Source organism: Hemitrygon akajei, chromosome 6 (genome assembly GCF_048418815.1).
Source record: "Hemitrygon akajei chromosome 6, sHemAka1.3, whole genome shotgun sequence".
Taxonomy (NCBI): Eukaryota; Metazoa; Chordata; class Chondrichthyes; order Myliobatiformes; family Dasyatidae; genus Hemitrygon; species Hemitrygon akajei.
In genome coordinates, this window is record NC_133129.1 from 119,932,086 (window position 1) to 119,951,026 (window position 18,941).

The 18,941-nt window shown below is 41.9% G+C and overlaps 1 protein-coding gene across 2 annotated transcripts in view; it reads left to right on the forward strand.

Moving 5' to 3' along the window:
- Positions 1 to 18,941, forward strand: part of pdhx (pyruvate dehydrogenase complex component X) — a 231,935-nt gene that overhangs the window by 206,613 nt on the left and 6,381 nt on the right. For both annotated transcript variants that reach the window (XM_073049131.1, XM_073049130.1), the window contains exon 10: positions 18,032 to 18,096. In XM_073049131.1, the coding sequence (XP_072905232.1) occupies positions 18,032 to 18,096 (65 nt within the window). The remainder of the gene's footprint in view (positions 1 to 18,031; positions 18,097 to 18,941) is intronic.

Here is an 18,941-nt window from a genome sequence, read left to right on the forward strand (position 1 = left end):
TGTATTTATACAATATTTTCTTTTAGTTAAACATCCCAAAGTACTTCACAGTAGTGCAAGGAAAATAAGTGCCATTAAACCAAGAAACATTGGAAACCGAAAAGAACAGGTTGGTGAAAATATTGGATTTTAAGGAAAGCAAAGTTAGTTGGTGGATGCATGGTCTCAAGCAGCTGAATAGGGAGAGTAGAATGCACAAGATTAAAGAGCAGAGAGATGGAGGAGGAAATTTTGTGGCCCTCAGATCAGTGATACCTAAATAAAAACAGTAAAGGAACATTAATCAGCAAGGTTGTGATTGGAAAATAAGAATATAACACTGAATAATGGACCGTGCATTACATTTTTGGTTGAGAATAAACTATTAAATTAGTTTGTTTGTGTTGTTATCAGAAATATGTGAATTGCACCAACATTTAAATCTGAGTAGAGTGTAACTGCCAATGTGTCGGTATTATAAGCAGCTAATGTTGCCTTCACAAAGGATAAGTTATCAAGAATTAAACAGACAACGATTCAACACGTAACTTCCATCATCTAATTTTCTATTCAACGTTCTCCAACAGGGGAATGAAAACTGCCCTCCCCAATTTCTGGCCAGTCATTTGATTTTGAAATTGATAGGCAGTGGATTATTGTGAATAATTATTTAAGTCAATGCAAATTATTTTCTGTAATGAGTTTGTGGCAGGTTTTCAGAAATACAATGGTTTGTTATTAGTTCCATTCATACTCCAGCTCAACATCACAGTTTGCAGAAATAAGAGGCAGATCATCCATCAAGCATGGTGATTCTTTTACTGGAAGGCTCCTGGGGATAGGCAGGGATGCGGAGTTGAGGTTAAAGTCAGATAAACCCTGATAGTATTAAATTGCAGAGCAGGTTTGAGGGGGCTGAAGAACCAATTGCTCCTTATTTGTATGTAGTATCGTCCAGTTTGTGAATTTCTGGGTGCTATTTCCTGATATTCATGCAATATTTTAGCCACTGATGAAATTAGTTTTGCATGAATGAACTCTTCTAATGATCTAGATTGGTATGGTTTTTTTTCAGTCATGCCACATAGCCCAGTGGATTCATCTCTGAGCAGGGTGTAATGATCTCTGCCATGGTGGCCATTATATTTCATAGCTCTGGGAGCAGAAGATCTAACTATTCTCTAGTAGTTCCTTGTAATAAGGAGCAGATGGCTCCAATGCTCCTGAGGGATGGCTCCTGCTCCTGCCATCCCTCATTTTTACATCTCTGTATTCTTTCCTGGTAGATTTTTCCCCTCCAATTAGTTCCACTATGTTCTCCTTTTTTGAGAGCAAAAGTCACAGCGCAGGGAACCCTGGCTGACATTAGGAATAATCTGTTCATTGTTAAATTATAGTTCAATTGAACTTTCTTTAGTAATGTTGTCTTCTGCTCCCCCCACCCACCTCATTTCACTACCTCTGTGAGCAGAAATAATTACAGCTTTCCTAGCCACCACCTTTCTTCACAGACATGTAGGGAAGTTGACCAGAGAAGCTATTGATTTAAACAAGCTATGTTAAACTTTTAATTTAACAATGAACACATTATTCCTAAAGTCAGTCAGGGTTCCCTGTGCGATGGCTTTTGCTGGAAAGTATGTCTTTGTGTACATTGGGTTAAAACAAGATCAGACTCAGCTATGATAATTCTCAGAACTGAATCATCTGCCAAGTTTCATTGTCTAAACCTACCCACAGCCAGCTTGTGGAGGTGCTGACAGATAACCAACTTCCTTGGAATTATCTTGTTATATGAATCTTTGGGCCAAAGGGGAAAAAAATGATGAAAGAGGAAGGTTATTGTTTTCCAATGGAACTTTATAGTCTGTTGCCTAGTTTCCTAGCCAGTCAATCCACACCCAAGTCAATGACTGAGAATCAGTCAGTGCTTCATAAGGCAAGCTAACAAGAAGGCACTTATTTCTGTAGTTTGCTCAATATCTCCTGTGTGTTTCTGAGCACTTTTCTAGAGAAATCAGAAGATATTTGGAAAATATAGTAAAGTAGTGCTTAGATTAGCCATGAGTTTAAGAATGACAGAACAGAGAAGAGGCCACGTGGCCCCCTTCCTTCTTCTGTTTCTTCTTTCGTTTCACTGAACAAAATCACCTGGTGCTATTGACTTTCACAGGAAAACAGAGACATTGACAGAGCAGGTAGCCACTTAGTGCAGGGATGTTTTAGCCTGGTTTCTAACCAGCTATGGCAGTACTAGTAACTTTGGTGATTTAGCTCAGTTGTACTGATCAGTGAACCATACTGCTTGCTTATTCTTTGGCTTTAGCTGAAGGAGCCAGGCCTCAAGGTGGTGCAAGATTCTTGGTGTTTCCGGCATTATGCTTGGTTAGGTGTGTCAGTGAAACCACATCGTTCACTCAGACAGGCTTCCAGAACACTTGAAGGTCCGTCTTGACAGGAGGTTACCACTAACAGAGTGGACAAGCTTAAAGGTGTTCTGGAATTCCCCCTGGGGGGAAAAGAGTAACATTCTCATCAACTTATGAGAATCCTTAAACCATGACCCAGCAAAATGGGGGGAAAAAACATCTTGGGTTCTAACAAAAGAGCTCAAGCTTCTTCACCCAGAGCTTGTGGAAGTTCAGAGAAAATTACTGAAGGTCACTACCCATCTGCTCAGCCCTGTCAAAAACTTCCTAACTCAGTTGTGATAAAGTCAACAGATCCTATATTGGCCTCATAGGTCACCTCATAACTTACAAAACTGGAGTGGAAGCAAGTTGTCCTCAACTTCAAGGGATTGCCTAAGAAGAAGTAAATTCTCCATATGACACGCTGCTCATTTTTCACAAGCTGCCTATATTGGACAAACACCTTGACACTCCTCAAGGAGTGCAGTAGTTTAAGGAGGCAGCTCACGACCACATTCTCAACCCCCATAGCGTTTAAGGGGGGGGCAATTAAACGCTAGCTGTGCCCGCAAAATCCACAACCCTTAAAAGAATGACAGATTTCTGATAGACTTGGATCCCCAGCATGCAAGGGATTATAAGGGTATGGTCACGTGGTCAGTCTTCACATGCACTGATGACATTTTTTTCAATGCAGGACTAAGCTGTTTAAAACAAATAAAAGTAATACCATGTCAGTGTGTAATGCTATAACCTGCCATAGGGTTCTTAGTGCACTAGCTGAATCATTGTAGGCAAGTAACTATATGTTACACTGTATCCTGTGGCTGTTGTTTCCAGGTTGTATAATACATGTAATTATTATAGACAACAGTTTGCAAATTCAATGTCCACATAACCAGCAAGACTACTGTATATGTACTTACAACACTTATACACATATAGGAAATACCCCAAATAACTGGGTGGCAAAAGCTAGTTGCTGTTGCATAAGCACTGGCCAGGAGACTGGAAAGCTTTCCTCGGTTCCTTTTACTAAATACTGCTGAAATGCATGTTTTTACACTGACTAACAGCTCAGATGGGGGCAAGTAATACCCTGTACAAATTAGTTACATGTGACCGTGTAGCATTCATCCAGCACTGCAATACCAGTCTAGATTTCTTTGGCTGAGTCCATTCTCAACCATCTGATGTAGAGTTGGACTTGCTGTCAACTTAGCTGCAACTGATACTAACAACATGGTGGCCTGGGGTTCAGCGCAGCTGCTTTTATTCTCCCACCACCAAATTTTCTCTTTTAGTGGCGTCTTATACTCCCCATCCTGTTCCATTCAAGTGGCATACATACCCATGAAAATTAGCTTCAAGGTGACTATCAAGATTTAAAATTCTAAGGAAGTTAATTAGAGCTACACGATTGCATGCTTTTGTGAAATTTTTCTCATAATCTTGTTTAAGGTAAGTTTAAAGTAATATTGATCTAAGATGTTTCATTAAAAGCCTACCCTTCTCTTTATCAGATAGCTCGAGCAGTAGCCAAAGCATTAGATGCAATCATCTGAACATGATACTTCAATGCAGAGTCAGGTTCTGGGATCTCTTTAATTATCATAAAGCACTTTTTTAAAAATAGAAAAGTCAACAACTCTGCAATGCTATCCAAGAACACACAAAGCTCTTAAAGTAATCGCCAAGGAATAATCTGCATAAGAATGCTGTATCCATGGTAATGCAGTTAGTTTGGATGCAAGCTCAGGGGATTGGCGGAGAGAGACAGATAAGATTTCTGAAGAAATGGATACACATTGTTCCACTGTCTTGAGGGCTGTCCTAAGCCACCAAAATTGTACACCCTCTGTTAAGATAGAGAAATTATATCAGTTTATGACATGAGATTTAGCAATGAGATCAAAATCCCTCACTAAAGCATTCTGAATAGCTATAATTAAGAATTTTTTGTATTCAATCTCTGATATCATTGAAGTGGCAGACAAAAATGGATGTTCCTGGATATGAGATGCTTTCAATTTTGTGTATTTGAAGGAAACAGGCGGTTTTTCAAGTGGAAGTGGTCATAAGTGGAATTGGTGGCTCTGAGGCAAACCATGGAGTATGTCTGGTTTTGTGGGTGATTTACTTGCTCTTTGGCACAACTGGAAAGTGGTTTCTGCCAAGCTGGATTTCACAATTTGTCTTAGTCCATGGGTGTCTGAAGCCAAAGTTACTATACTGCACAGTGTACAGACTTAGGAGTGCATGCAGAGGGACCTGCTTGAAGACTGGTGTAGCCACCCCAAGGGCTCGGTGGGGAAGGATCTCAGTTTGCTGCTGGAGAGGAAGGAATGAGGAAGCCCCTCAATTATTGTAGTAGTATAACATGCCAAGGGGCCTCAAGTTTATCAGCATTGCTATGGATATTAAGAAAATGATAGAACAGTTATGAAAACATTGACTGTGAATGGTTATTTTTCTTTAAAAATACTGGAACAATACATTGGTCACAAGATTAATTTAAAAAAATTAGTCACAAACAGTATCTTGTACAAATTGATCATGTTCTCCCTTCTTGCTGCATGAAGCAGTTGCTTTTATAACTGATGAATTGCCTCACTATCACAGCTGATATTCTTTGAGAAGATGATGAACCAGGTTCTGAAGATATACTTTGTTGGTTCAGGAAGATGATAAGAATCTCAAGAAACTAAATTTAAAAATGAAAGTAAGATTTTAATTGTCCTGGCTTTGTCAATGATACACAGGATAATAAATTGTCCACCTTGCTGCTGATTAATTGCCTATTTGCCTTTGTTTGCAAATTAGTATACTATAAAATAACAATGGAAAATGCTGGGAAAATTCAGCAGGTCAGGGAGCAACTGTGGAGAGAGAAAATGTTCTAATTTCAGGTCACTCATCTTCAATCAAACCTGCAATATTCCAAATGTTTCTCTCTCCACAGATGTTGCATACTTACAGCCCACTGGCATTTAGAGCAGCGATGATGGTCCTCAGTCTCTGTCTGTCCTTGACCATCGAACACAGATATAGAAGGATTCTTCATTGCTGTTTCCATAACTATTTTGTTTGACCACTTAGGGTTGTTAGCCCTGTGCTGAACCCCCGAACCTGGAGGACCGGTAGACCACTGTTAGTCTGGCCTCTGTTCTGAGACCTCTTATCTATGGGTGACCCTAGCAAGAGTCAAAGCACAAGGCCCTGACTCCAACCAACATAGCTCCCTGAGTCATTGAGGCACGCAAGCCTCTAAACCCCGTGACATGGTTGTGTCCTCCTGGAGAACAGATGCTGCATGATGTGTTATTTATTTCCAGTATTTTCTCTTTATATTTCAGATTTCAGCAACAACAGTCTTTACTTTTTGCTTACCCATAGATAAAGGTATACCCTACCAAGAGATTTTTGATAGGGCAAAATTGTTGTCGTCTATTGGGGTGGGAATTGATGTGTTGCATTCTACATGGATAGTCCCAGCAGTTATGTGCTTTGAGTACTCCTCAACAAGGTATTACCAGCCATTTTAAAAGGGACTTGCAGAAGTAGCAATATGGTGTGAATGACGTAAGTTCCTGTTCAGATCCCACTAATGTAAATTGATAAATCAGTTAATTATTGTCACCATGTTGTGGTACAGTTTAAAAAAGCATTTTGCATGCAGTCTATACATATCATTTCATCTTGTCAGCGCCTTGAGATAATACAAAATAGCTCCTATAAGTGGTGACTCTGCATGCAGCTCTAATGGGAATCACCAAATATTCCCATTTAGGACTACTACAGCTGAAGTAAAATTGAAGAATTCAGAGTAAGATTGCAATCTGACCAAAGGGACATCAGGGACTGTTGTTTACTGCCTTCATCCTGGTAGTGGTATACATTCCACCTCAGGCCAGCATCAGACAGGCACTGGAAGAGCTGAGCACCGTGATCAGCAGTCACCAAACATTCAAACTACTAGGGGTTTCAACCAGGCCAGCATGAAGAAATCTCTGACCAAATACCACCAACATATCTCCTTTGGAATCAGAGGAGCCAACCCACTTGACCACTGTTATATCAAGAAAGCTTCTTGTGCTATCCCAAGCCCACTCTTTAGAAAGCCTGATCTAAAGAGCTGTACTTCTACTCACAGTGTATAAGCAGAGAATAAAGACCACAGCACCAGTGGTGAGGACCAGGAAGGTATTGTCAAGGGAGGCACACGACCAGCTCAAGAGGCTGGACAAAATTTTAGGGATTCACCTTCAGGTTTAAATGAATATACCACAGTTGTCACCATCTTGTTCAAAAGTTGTATGGAAGAGTGTGTCTTCAAGAACCTATCTGAGATGCCCAAACCAAAAGACATGGATGAACCAGGAGATTTGTAGTCTATTGAGGGCTAGATCTGTGGCATTCAAGACCAGTGATCCAGAACTGTACGAGATGTCCAAATTTGATGTATGGAAGGCTAAATGCAAAAATGCAGATCTGATTGAAGTTAGAGATGGAATTGGATACACATCAGCTCTACTAGGGTATGCAGGCCATCACTTGCAAGGTGAAACCTGATGTCATGAATGGCTGTGATGCTTCATTCTCAGATGGGCTAAACACTTTTTATGCACACTTTGAAAGGGAGACTAAGACTACAGCTGTGCGAGTCACTGCAGCACGTGGTAACCCTGTGCAAAAACAAAGGAGCTGGTTGTGGACTACAGGAGGAATGGAGATGGGCTAACCCCTGTTGACATCAATGGATCTGGGGTTGAGAGGGTAAACAGCTTCAAGTTATTTGGCATCCACATCACCTAGGACTTCACGTGGTCTGTGCACTCCAGCTGTGTGGTGAAAAAGGCACAACAGCACCTCTTTCACCTCAGATGGTTGAGGAAGTTTGGTATGGGCCCCCAAATCCTAAGAACCTTCTTCAGGGGCACAATTGAGATCATCCTGACTGGCTGCATCACTGCCTGGTACGGGAACTGTACCTCCCTTAATTGCAGGACTCTGCAGAGAGTGGTGCGGACAGCCCAGCACATCTGTAATTGTGAACTTCCCATGATTCAGGACATTTACAAGGACAGGTGTGTAAAAAGGGCCTGTAGGATCACTGGGGACCCAAGCCATCCCATCCACAATCTATTCCAGCTGCTACTATCCGGAAAGCGGTACCGCAGCATAAAAGCCAGGACCAATGGGCTCTGGGACAGCTTCCACCAGGCCATCAGACTGATGAACTCATGCTGATTTGAGTGTACTCTATATTACAATGACTGTTCTATATATTATAAATTATCATAAGTTTCTATGATTACACACTTTGACGGAGATGTAACATAAAGATTTTTACTCCTCATGTAAGATGTAAGAAATAAAGTCAATTCAATTCAGTTCTCAGAGTCCAAAATCAGAACATCTATCGAGAGGATGAACCCTTGCAAGGCATTAGGCCCTAATAATGTACCTGGTAGGGCACCAAAAATTTGTGCCAGCCAACGAGCGAGAGTGTTCAAGGACATGTTACAGCTGGAGATTCCCAGCTGCTTCAAAAGAGCGACCATCATACCAGTGACAAGAAGAGTAGGGTGAGCAGTTTCAATGACTATCCTCCAGTTGCACTCACATCTGCTGTGATGAAGTGCTTTAAGAGGCTGGTCATGGATAGAATCAACTCCTGCCTAAGCAATTTACCTATCACCACAATAGGTCTACAGCAGTCAATAGGTCACTTGCTCTCCACTCAGCCTTGGATTACCTGAATAACAGCAATACCTATGTCAATACAACTCAGCATTCAACACAATCATACCCTCAGTTCTGATCAACAAGCTCCAAAGACTTCGTATCTCTCTCTGCAACTGGATCTTTGACTTCCTCGTCGGGAAAGCAGAGTCAGTGTAGATTGGAAAAACATCTACTCCTCACTGACAATCTACACTGGTGCACCTCAAGGACACATGCTTATCCCATAGCTCTGCTGTTAGGGACAGCTCAAACAGCATTAATAAATTTGCCAATGGCATAACTATTGTTGGCAGAATTTCAGTTGGTGATGAGGAGGCATACAGGAGTGAAATGGGTCAGCTGGTTGAGTGGTGTTGAAGCAACAACCTTGTATTCACTGTCAGTAAGACCAAGGAATTGATTGTGAACTTCAGGAAGATAAACACTCACCAGTTCTTATCATGGGATCAGCAGTGGGAAAAGGTGAACAGTTTCAAGTTCCTGTGCTCCAGCACCTCTGAAGGTCTATCTTGGGTCAACCATATTGATGCAATATTTCATTAGGAGTTTGTGGAGACTTCATATGTTAGCAAAGACTCGTGCAAATTTCTACAGATGTATCATGGAAAGCCTTGTAACTGGTTGCATCACCAGCTGGTATGGAGAGCCCACAGCATAGGATTGGGAAAAGCTGCAGAAAGTTGCAAGCTCAAACAGGAGAATATCTGCAGATGCTGGAAATCCAAGCAACACACACAAAATGCTGGAGGAACTCAGCAGGCGAGGCAGCATCTGTGGAAAAGAGTACAGTCAACTTTTCAGGCCGAGACCCTTCAGCGGACTCAGCCAGCTCCATCATAGGTACTAGTCTCCCCATCATCATGAACATTTTCAAAAGGCGATAACTCAAAAAGGTGCAATTTATCATTAAGAACCCCCATCACCCAGGACATACCCTCTTCTCATTATTATTATCATCAAGGTGGAGGTACAGGAGCCTGAAGACACACACTGAACATTTTAGGAACAGCTTCTTCCCCACCACCGTCAGATTTCAGGATGGACAATGAACCTATGTGCACTGCCTCACTTCATTTTTCTTTTTGCTCTACTTATTTAATTGAATTATATATTTTTTCTTTATGTTATTTCTATTTTCTTTTATTATGTATTGCAATGCACTGGTGCAGCAAAACAATGTATTTTACTACATATGCCAATCATATTAATACTGATTCTGACTCTGAGGGAAAGCAATAACAGAATACAGGTGTCTCCCTCCCTTTACAAAGGTAGAGCGTTCCTATGAAACCTTTCTTAAGCCAAAATGGCGTAAAGTGAAGAACCATTAATTTATATGGGAAAAATTTTCATAAAAGCGAAAATCCTCTTTGTAATGCAAAAAACGGTTACTACTGTACATCTTTTGTAAAAGCGAAGTGGCATAAAGTGAAAATTGTTAAAGCGGGTGACACCTGTATAGAGTAGAATGGTACAGATTCGGAGATTGTGGTGAAAGCAGACAAGTGCATAGCCATAATGGGGGAGATTGTAAGGTCAAGTACCCTCTTTATTGTACAAGAGGATGGTTCAATAATCTTATACAAATACTTTATTGTCACCAAACAATTGATACTAGAGCGTACAATCATCACAGTGATATTTGTTTCTGTGCTTCATGCTCCCAGGAGTACAAATCGAAGTAAATATAATAAAAATTTAAATTATAAATCATAATTAGAAAATAGAAAAGGGAAAGTATAGTAGTGCAAGTCAGGTCCGGATATTTGGAAGGTACGGCCCAGATCCGGGTCAGGATCCATTCAGCAGTCTTATCACAGTTGGAAAGAAGCTGTTCCCAAATCTGGCCATACACGTAAAAGTAGGATAGAAGCTGTCCTTGAGCCTGGTGTGGCATGCTTTCAGGCTTTTGTATCTTTTACTTGATGGGAGGAAGGAAAAAATGTTTGGGGTGGAAGGAACCCTTGATTATGCTGGCTGCTTTACTGAGACAGCAAGAAGTGTAGACAGTGTCCGCAGCTGGTTTTCATTAATATTCTGAGATTTGGAAGGTCAGCAACAACTCTCTAACAAATCACCTCCATTCCATTGTATCACAGAACCTCCGTTTTATTCCTTCCCTCCTGCTTTAAAATCTGTTAGGCTTCTAACTTCTTCAAGTTTTTCTGGAAAGTCTTTAACAGAAAATATTCCCTGTCTGTGAATCCCACCTGACTTTTCTTCATATTTTCAGCATTCTTTGTTTTCTATTCAGATGCCCACCATTGCAGCATTTTGCTTTTGTTAGTGGGATAACTACTTTGTCAATCAGTAAACTCTGATACTCAGCACTATGGTAAGCAGATTTTCTGGGGTAAAGGTAAAACAGTACTACAGATGCTGGAATCTGGAAGAGGCTGAAGCTGAAACATCAACATAGAACTCTGCCTCCACAGATGCTGCTTAACCCACTGAGTTTTCCCAGCGTTTTGATTTTTCAGGATGATTGGATGTTATTTCTGTGACGCAAACTAAACATTTCACCATATGTTTTGATGTTTCAATGTATGTGCGACAAATAAAGCTAGTCTTATCTTACTAAACAAGGATACCAAAGTTGTACACAGAATTTTAACACAAGAGCTGGAAATCTTGAGCAACGCACACAGAAAACTGGAGTTTTAAGAGTCTTCAGAGTGTTAAGGCTGGTTTTAATCAGTGCTTCACACAGTTGCAGCAACACTTACCGTTTGCAATGAGGGACAATTCCTACTTGCCTCACTGTTAATACTTGCTTTACCTGCTTGACAACTTACAGTTTGTTGAGATTTAAGACCATAAGACGTAGGAGCAGAATTAGGCCATTCGACCCATCGAGTCTGCTCATGGCTGATCCATTTTCCTTCTGACCCCATTCTGACATATCAAGAATCTTTCAACCTTTGCCTTAAATACACCAATGACCTGGCCTCCACAACCACCAGTGGTAATAAAATCCACAGATTCACCACTCTGTGGCTAAAAAAATTCTTCTTCATCTCCCCCAGGTCCCACTATAAGAAACATCCTCTCCACATCCACTTTATCTACGCCTTTCAACATTCAATAGGCTTCTATGAAATACTCCCTTAGTCTCCTAAAATCTGGCAAATACAGGCCCAGAGCCATCAAACATCACTCATACGATAAGCAAGTGAAAATCTGCAGATGATGGAAATCCAAACAACAGTAGGCCAGGCAGCATCAATGGGAAAGAGTAATGGGATGTTTTGGCCCGTGACCCTTCATCAGGACTGGAGAAAAAAGATGAGAGGCCGGATTAAGAAGGTGGGGAGAGAGGAGGAGGAAATACAAGGTAATAAGTGAGAGGGAAAACCAGGAGGGGTAATGTAAAGAGTTGGGAAGTCAATTGGTGAAAGATAAAGGGCTCGAGAAAGGCAAATCAGATAGGAAAAGACAGAAGGCCACGGAAGAAAGGAAACAGGGAGGAGCACCGGAAGAAAGTGATGGGCAGGTAAGGAGATAAGGTGAGAGAGAGAAAAGGAAATGGGAAATGGTGAAGGGAGGGGACATTACCAGAAGTTCAAGAAATCTATGTTCATGCCATCAGGTTGGAGGCTAGCCAGATTGAATATAAGGTGTTGCTCCTCCAACCTGAGTGTGGCCTCATCGTGGCAGTAGAGGAGGCCATGGACTGATACTGGAATGCAAATGGGAAATGGAATTAAAATGGATGGCTACTGGGACATCCTGCTTTTTCTGGCAGATGGAGTGTAGGTGCTCGGCAAAACAGTCTCCCAAGCTACATTGGTTCTCACTGATATACAGGAGGCCACATTGGGAGCACTGGATACAGTAGATGACCCCAGCATACTCACAGGTAACATGTCGCCTCACCTGGAAGGCTATTTAGGGCCCTGAATGTTAGTGAGGGAGGAGGTGTAGGGGCAGGTGTAGCACTTGTTCCAGTTGCAAGGATAAGTGCTGGGGGGAGATCAGTGGGGAAGGATGAATGGACAAGGGAATTGCATGGAGAGTGAACCCTGCGAAAATCAGGAAGGAGGGGTTGAGGGAAAGATGTTCTTGGTAGTGGAATCCCATTGAAGATGGCGTAAGTTACAGAGAAGAGAGAGAAGTGCAGGGTGAGGGAACTATGAGATTGGTGGCAGTGGATGGGAGATCTGCTGCATTAATAAGGTCTCTGATAGTGTGGGAAACAATGGTCTGGTGCTCCTTAGTGGGATCTTGTTTGAAGGGTAAATATGAGAAGGTGTCTGTAGGAGGTAGAAACAGGAGGTGCAAGGTGAAGGAACTAAGGTTGGTGGCAATGGATGGGAGATCTCCGTAACTTCTGCACCTACACTCCATCTGCTAGAAAAAGCTGGATCTTCCAGTGGCCACCCATTTTAGTTCTACTTGCCATTCCCATTCTGACATGTCAATCCATGGCCTCCTCTGCTGTCCCAATGAGGCCACACTCAGGTTGGAGAAACAACACCTTATATTCCATCTGGGTAGCATCCAACCTGATGGAATGAATATTGATTTCTTGAATTTCCAGTAATGCCCCCCCCCCCCCCTCACCATTTCCCAATCCCATTTCCCTCTCACATCTAATCTCTTTACTTGTCCATAGCCTCTTTCTGGTGCTTCTCCCCTTTCCCTTTCTCCTATGGCCTTCTGTCCTCTGGTCTCCTATCAGATTCACTCTTCTCTAGATCTTTATCTCTTTCACCAATCAACTTCCCATCTCTTTACTTCAACCCTCCTCCTTTCCCGGTTTCACCTATCACCTTGTATTTCTTCCTCTCCTCCCCCGACTTTCTTACTCTGGCTTCTCATATTTTTTCTCCAGTCCTGATGAAGTACCTCAGCCAGAAACATCAGCTCTTTACCCTTTTCCATAGATGCTGCCTGAGTTCCTCCAACAGTTTGTGTGTGTTGTTCATATGATGAGCCTTCCCCAAAATCTTTTTCATGAACCTCCTTTGAACCCGCTTCAATGTCAGCACATCTTTTTTTAGATAAGAGCCCCAAAAGAGCTCATAATACTCCAAGTGAGGCCTCAACAGTGCCTTCTAAGCCTCAGCATTACAAACCTTCCTGACGAAGGGTCTCGGCCCGAAACGTTGACAGTGCTTCTTCCTATAGATGCTGCCTGTCCTGCTGCATTCCACCAGCTTTTTGTGTGTGTTGCTTAAATTTCCAGCATCTGCAGATTTCCTTTGTTTCCAGTTGCTTTCTGTTGGTTTTTAAATTTTTTCCAGTACTCCAACTTCCCACTAACCTTTGCTCTATTAAATGCCCTCTCTTTTACTTTTATGTTGGCTTTGACTTCTCTTGTCGGCCACGAGTGTGTCATCCTGCCTTTAGAATAATTCTTTGGGATTTATCTGTTCTGCACCTTCAATACACTTCTCTGTGGATTGTCACCTTGTCATGGTGGAGAAGCTTGTGTGGTCCTGAGATCCGGAGAGCGATGCCGTCTAGAGCTATGCTCCTGGTAGGGTCACCCATGGCGGTAAGGTCGAGGGTGAGGTCCCTGACAGAACAATCCAACGAAGAGCTCAGTGGTGGAACAGGTGGACAAGGTTACTTCAAACTCAATGGCTGTGAAGGCGGATGAAGGCTGCAACAAATCCATCAGCTCCAATCGTCATGGTTTCCATGCCATTGGAATCAGTTGCTTGATTTGTGAAGTATCGTGTGCTTCTTGGAGTGCAATATCAGCTACACGTTAAACAAATCCACACACAGGGGTCTTTGCTCTGTGGGCCTGAATGGACTCATAAGCCACTTGACAGCCCATAAATAGATCAACAGAACGAAAACCATCATCCTTGACCTCGAGGGATAGCCACGATAACCTTCTGAATCGCTGTCAGGAACAACAGCCATTGCTGCTCTGCCATCATCCCCACTAGTGTCCCTTTCCAATCAACTTTGGTCAGCTCCTCTCTCATTCCTCTGTAATTCCCTTTATTCTACTGTAATACTGATACATTTTACTTTAGCTTCTCAATTCTCAAATTGCAGGGTGAGTTTTATCATATTATGATCACTGTCTCCTGAGGGTTCCTTTACCTTGAATCCTAATCAAATCCGGTTCATTATACAACACCCAATCCAAAACAGCTGATCCCCTAGTTCCTTCCCTCCATTCACTCACCGGACTGCAACATACTCCATCTGACAGACTCTCCCCCATCCCACCCCACACTGGACCCATTGCTGCATTCATTCGCAGCTGGCACATGACTGGCACCCACTCCCATAAACACTGCTTCCTGAGGTCTTGTCTCCTAGTACCAGCCTGATGGCCTTTAACAACACAATGTAATTAGTGGTATTTAAAATATAGGTTAAGTTGATTTAAATAGGCTTAGAATGAGAAAGAATTTAAGGAATAAAAAGAGGTACTAGGTAAGACATGAAATCATATACAATGAAATAAAGTAATAAAAACAACTTGACTAAGCTTACATTTGGTAATGAAGGTCAGTGGTCTCATTCAGATTAATGACACCACTTTAAATACACAGCTGAGGGTTCATGCCCAAGTATAACTGGTCCATCAAGATTAGGTTATGGAATGGCCCGACCTGCATGGCAAATCCAAGGTTTGGAGTGCTGATCTGATCTCCACACGCTGTACACCTTGCAGTGCATGCACTGTGGGGTGGGAGGGAGGAAGGGACAGGGACTGAAGCTTTCTGTATGATCCTTTACAATGGACTTACCCAGAGGCATGTATAAAAGCCTACTGTTTCTCAGTTCCTAACATCCTTCCTGTTAAAATCTACCTTGCCATATCCCATAGTCTCAGAATTTCAGATATGCCACTGTTTTCCTCATGCTGCCCTTCTGTCAGCAGAAGTTGGAGGACTCCATTTGCTGTCTCATTCTCACATAGACGAAGTGGCCCAGTTCTCAGCTTCCATGCCATGTCCTTCCATAGCAGCACCAAATATGATTGTAACACTGAGCACATCTCTCACTTCCTCTTCCTTCCCGGGACCGTTCTTTCTCCCACAACCTCAGGCCCTGACAGTCTCACAGAGCTTGCTTGTACTCATTCACTCTTAAGACAACAGATGTATTTACTGTTCTCTCTCAGCAAAATAATTCAATCTACCTGTGTAATTTCAATCCTTCGTACAACTGGAATTACATAAGTACATTGAATTATTTGACTGACTGTTCTTTTTTTGTACTGAAATGCGTTCCGGAACTCAGCATTGACAACACCTAGTTTCAAATGTGCTTCACAGTCATTTAGCTATATCTAAAGATCAGTGTTCTTGCCAATTTTCCACATGACTCTTCTTGTGTTGTATATCCTACTTGTGATTTCACTTAGCCACCTCAATTTTTCATTCTCTATTCATCCCCACCAGCGACCCCCTCCCACCTTCTGAATGTTAAAGATGTTTTTGGAGATGCACTAAAATAAAGTTCTTTTTCTAAAGACTGTGTCATCTGGATTAATAAGGATGCTGCTTATTGCTTGCCTGTAATATAATGTATTCATACATAATTTAAACAGCTGGTACAGCTCCTTTATCACAGTACCAATTTGACCTTTAATGGCTGTTTTATTCCTCTGCAGAGCGAACATGTTTTAATCTCACTCAAATACCATCTACAAATTTTATTTCCACTTCTTTAACCCATAAGGTCATGGAGTTATAAACTTTGAAACAGGCTCTTTAGTACATCTCGTCCATGCTGATAAAGATTAGTCCAATTGGGCTCTCTAAATCTTTTTGATCCATCACTTGTCCGTATGTCTTTTAAACATTGTAAGTGTATCCACCTCTGCAGCTTCTTCTGGCAGTCAGTTCCATATACCTACCAGTCGCTGTGTGAACAAGTTTCCATCAGGCTCCTTTTAAACCCTTCCCTCTCATCCTAAGTCTATATCCTCCAGAGCATATATGTCAAACTCAAGGCCCGCGGGCCAAATCCGGCCCGCGGTGGAATTATCTTTGGCCCGCGAGATAATATCTAATTACTATTAAAGCTGGCCCCAGTAATCGAAGCGCCTATGGCGTATGATATGGCTAATGCTGAGTTTATTCAGGTACCAGGTTTTCAGGGTTTTTAGTGTTTATTCAGCAGTCTTGCTCGGCAGTCTTCTTCATAAGAAACGGAATTTGTAAAGTGTAACACTTTGTAGTTACAGCAGAGACTGAGACACATGAGAGCAGGCTGAAAAAACGGAGGCAACGAAAGCTGCGTTCGCACGCGTCCGACTGATCCAGCCCGCATGAAGCTGCATTTTGCTCAATCCGGCCCGTGACCTAAAATGAGTTTGACACCCCTGCCTAGAGTCTAGACTTAGACAGTCCTACCATTAAACATAGAATAGCACCGCATAGGACAGACCCTTCAGCCCACTATATTGTGCTTAATTAATTAAGTTAATGACAACTAACTGCACAACTCCCTTCTGTCTGATCATGGCCCATACCTCTTCACTCTCTAAATATACATGTACCTATTTGAGAGTCTCTTAAGCACTCTATAATTTCTGCCTCCTTCACCATCCTGGCAGCACATTCTAGGCACCTACCACTCTGTGTGGAACAAAGCTTGGCCACACATCTCCTTTGAACTTTTCTCTCACCTTTTACTCTGGGGGAGAAAAGACTGTGACTATTCACCTTACCAGTGCCTCTTGTTGCGCCTGCGATTGAAGTCACCGGAGAGACACCGAAGTTGGTGATATTGACATCCTTGCCTTTATGCATGAGAACTGCTTCCCCAACTTCCCTTCTACTGTCAGTGATTCCCTTCATCCTCCCTGTGTTCAGGAGCTCTACAACGCTGTGGGGAGTCTGTAGTTTGAGATTGTCCCATCATCGCCTCCTTGCACTGCCTCTGCTACACAGCATGGAAGTCCAGCTACAACAGCTGCCTGCTTTGTTGAATAATATTGTGTCCCCATGGGGCTGTAACACCCCTGCATTGTAATACCCTCTCTCATTGCTGCATTAAAGGTGAAAGGGATGAGCCTCATTGGATAGCCCTAGTACATCTGTAGTGGGTCAAAGGGCTTGTATCCATGCTGTAGGTCTGGCTGTGAAGTAGAATAGGAGATGAAGCGAATATCAGAGGACCTGATGTTTTGTGAGTGTTTGACCAGTTAGCTAGAGGTAGTTCCACATATAGTGAGGGGGAATGCACTGTTCAGGATTACTGAGAATCAGAAATAGGTTTTATTATCACTGATACATGCCATGAAATTTATTGTTTGCAGCAGCAATACAGGGCAAGAGATTAAAGTTACAATATAAGTAACTTGTTTGCACTATTGATTTTTGTAGCTGTGAGTTGCACTAAGAAATAAATAACGTGATAAAGTAATAGTGGTATTCATGGACCACTCAGAATTCTGATAACAGAGGGAAAGAAGCTGTTCTTAGAATATTGAGTGTGGGTCTTCAGGCTCCTGTACCTCCTTCCTGATAGTAGTATGAGAAGAGGGCAAGTATCTGATGGTGCAGGTCCTTAATGATGGATGCCACGTTCTTGAGGCACACCTTTTGAAGATGTCCTTGGTGGGGAGGCTTGTGCCCGTGATGCACAGTGGTCAGTATCCAGTTCAGTCTACATCTTCAACAGTCATAAATCAAACAGTCGATGTAATTTTCACTGAGATCACTAAATCTATTGATTTTATTTTCCATTCTGTTTATATGCATCCATAGATGGAAACTGTCCTTCAGTACTTTTGCTTTAGTTTGTTAGTTGTCTGAATAAATGGTCTTCACAAGAAGTTTGTGATGTTACTGAGAGTACATAGAAAAACAGTTTGCTCTTTGGTTGGTTAGAATTCTCTCTGCAGCACATGCTGTTCTTTAGAAGTACCATGAAGGGAATTGACAGCTATGTTTATAATTTCATTCCAGGTACTAGCAAAGAAAGCCAAAGCAGGAAAATTGCTACCAGAGGAATATCAAGGAGGATCATTCAGGTAAAATGCCAACAATTCTGAGTTTATATCTCTGTCATTGAAACTTTGGCTATGGGGTTTTAAAGTAGTGGGAGGCATGCTGTATATGAAGTGAGGGCAAACTCTTTTATTCTGCAATCTTCCCTTTCCACTTTTATTTTCATTCCCTTACTGGCTATGCTGACACTGTAGGTGGTGAGCCATTATGTGTGTTTGTAACTCTACCAGAATAGCACATGCTTTGTATGTACTGCAAGTTGTCTAGGTGATTTGTGTTTGGTAAACTTTCAGTATAGGTGTCCTGCAAGTCAAGCTGGTACAGGAATAATGCAGTCAATGCTCTTTTGAAAATAAATTTTGGACCCAAATATGTACTTGAGAAGCTGTATAAAATGTTTTAAACTTCCTACTGAAGCAAACATGGACCCTCTTAAACCCAAACATTGGAGTATTTTGCTAAAATACCTAGTGACTTTGACATCTCTTAGCACTTAAAAGTAGTACAGAGACGTTAATAATTTCTGGACATTGACTGTATATAAAGTAACTGTAAATTACACTCAGTAGCCATTTTATTAGGTAGCCCCTATACCTGATCAAGTGGCCACTGAGCATATGGTTTGTGGTCCTCTGCGCTGTAACCCATCCACTTCAAGATTTAACATGTTGTACATTCAGAGGTGTACTTCTGCACACCACTGGTGTAATGTATGGCTATTTGAGTTACTGTTGCCTTCCTGTCAGCTTGAACCACTCTGGCCATTCTCCTCTGACCTCTTTTATTAACAAGGCATTTTCCCCCACAGAACTGCTCATGGGATATTTCTTGTTTCTCGCATCATTCTCTGTAAGCTTTAGAACTGTTG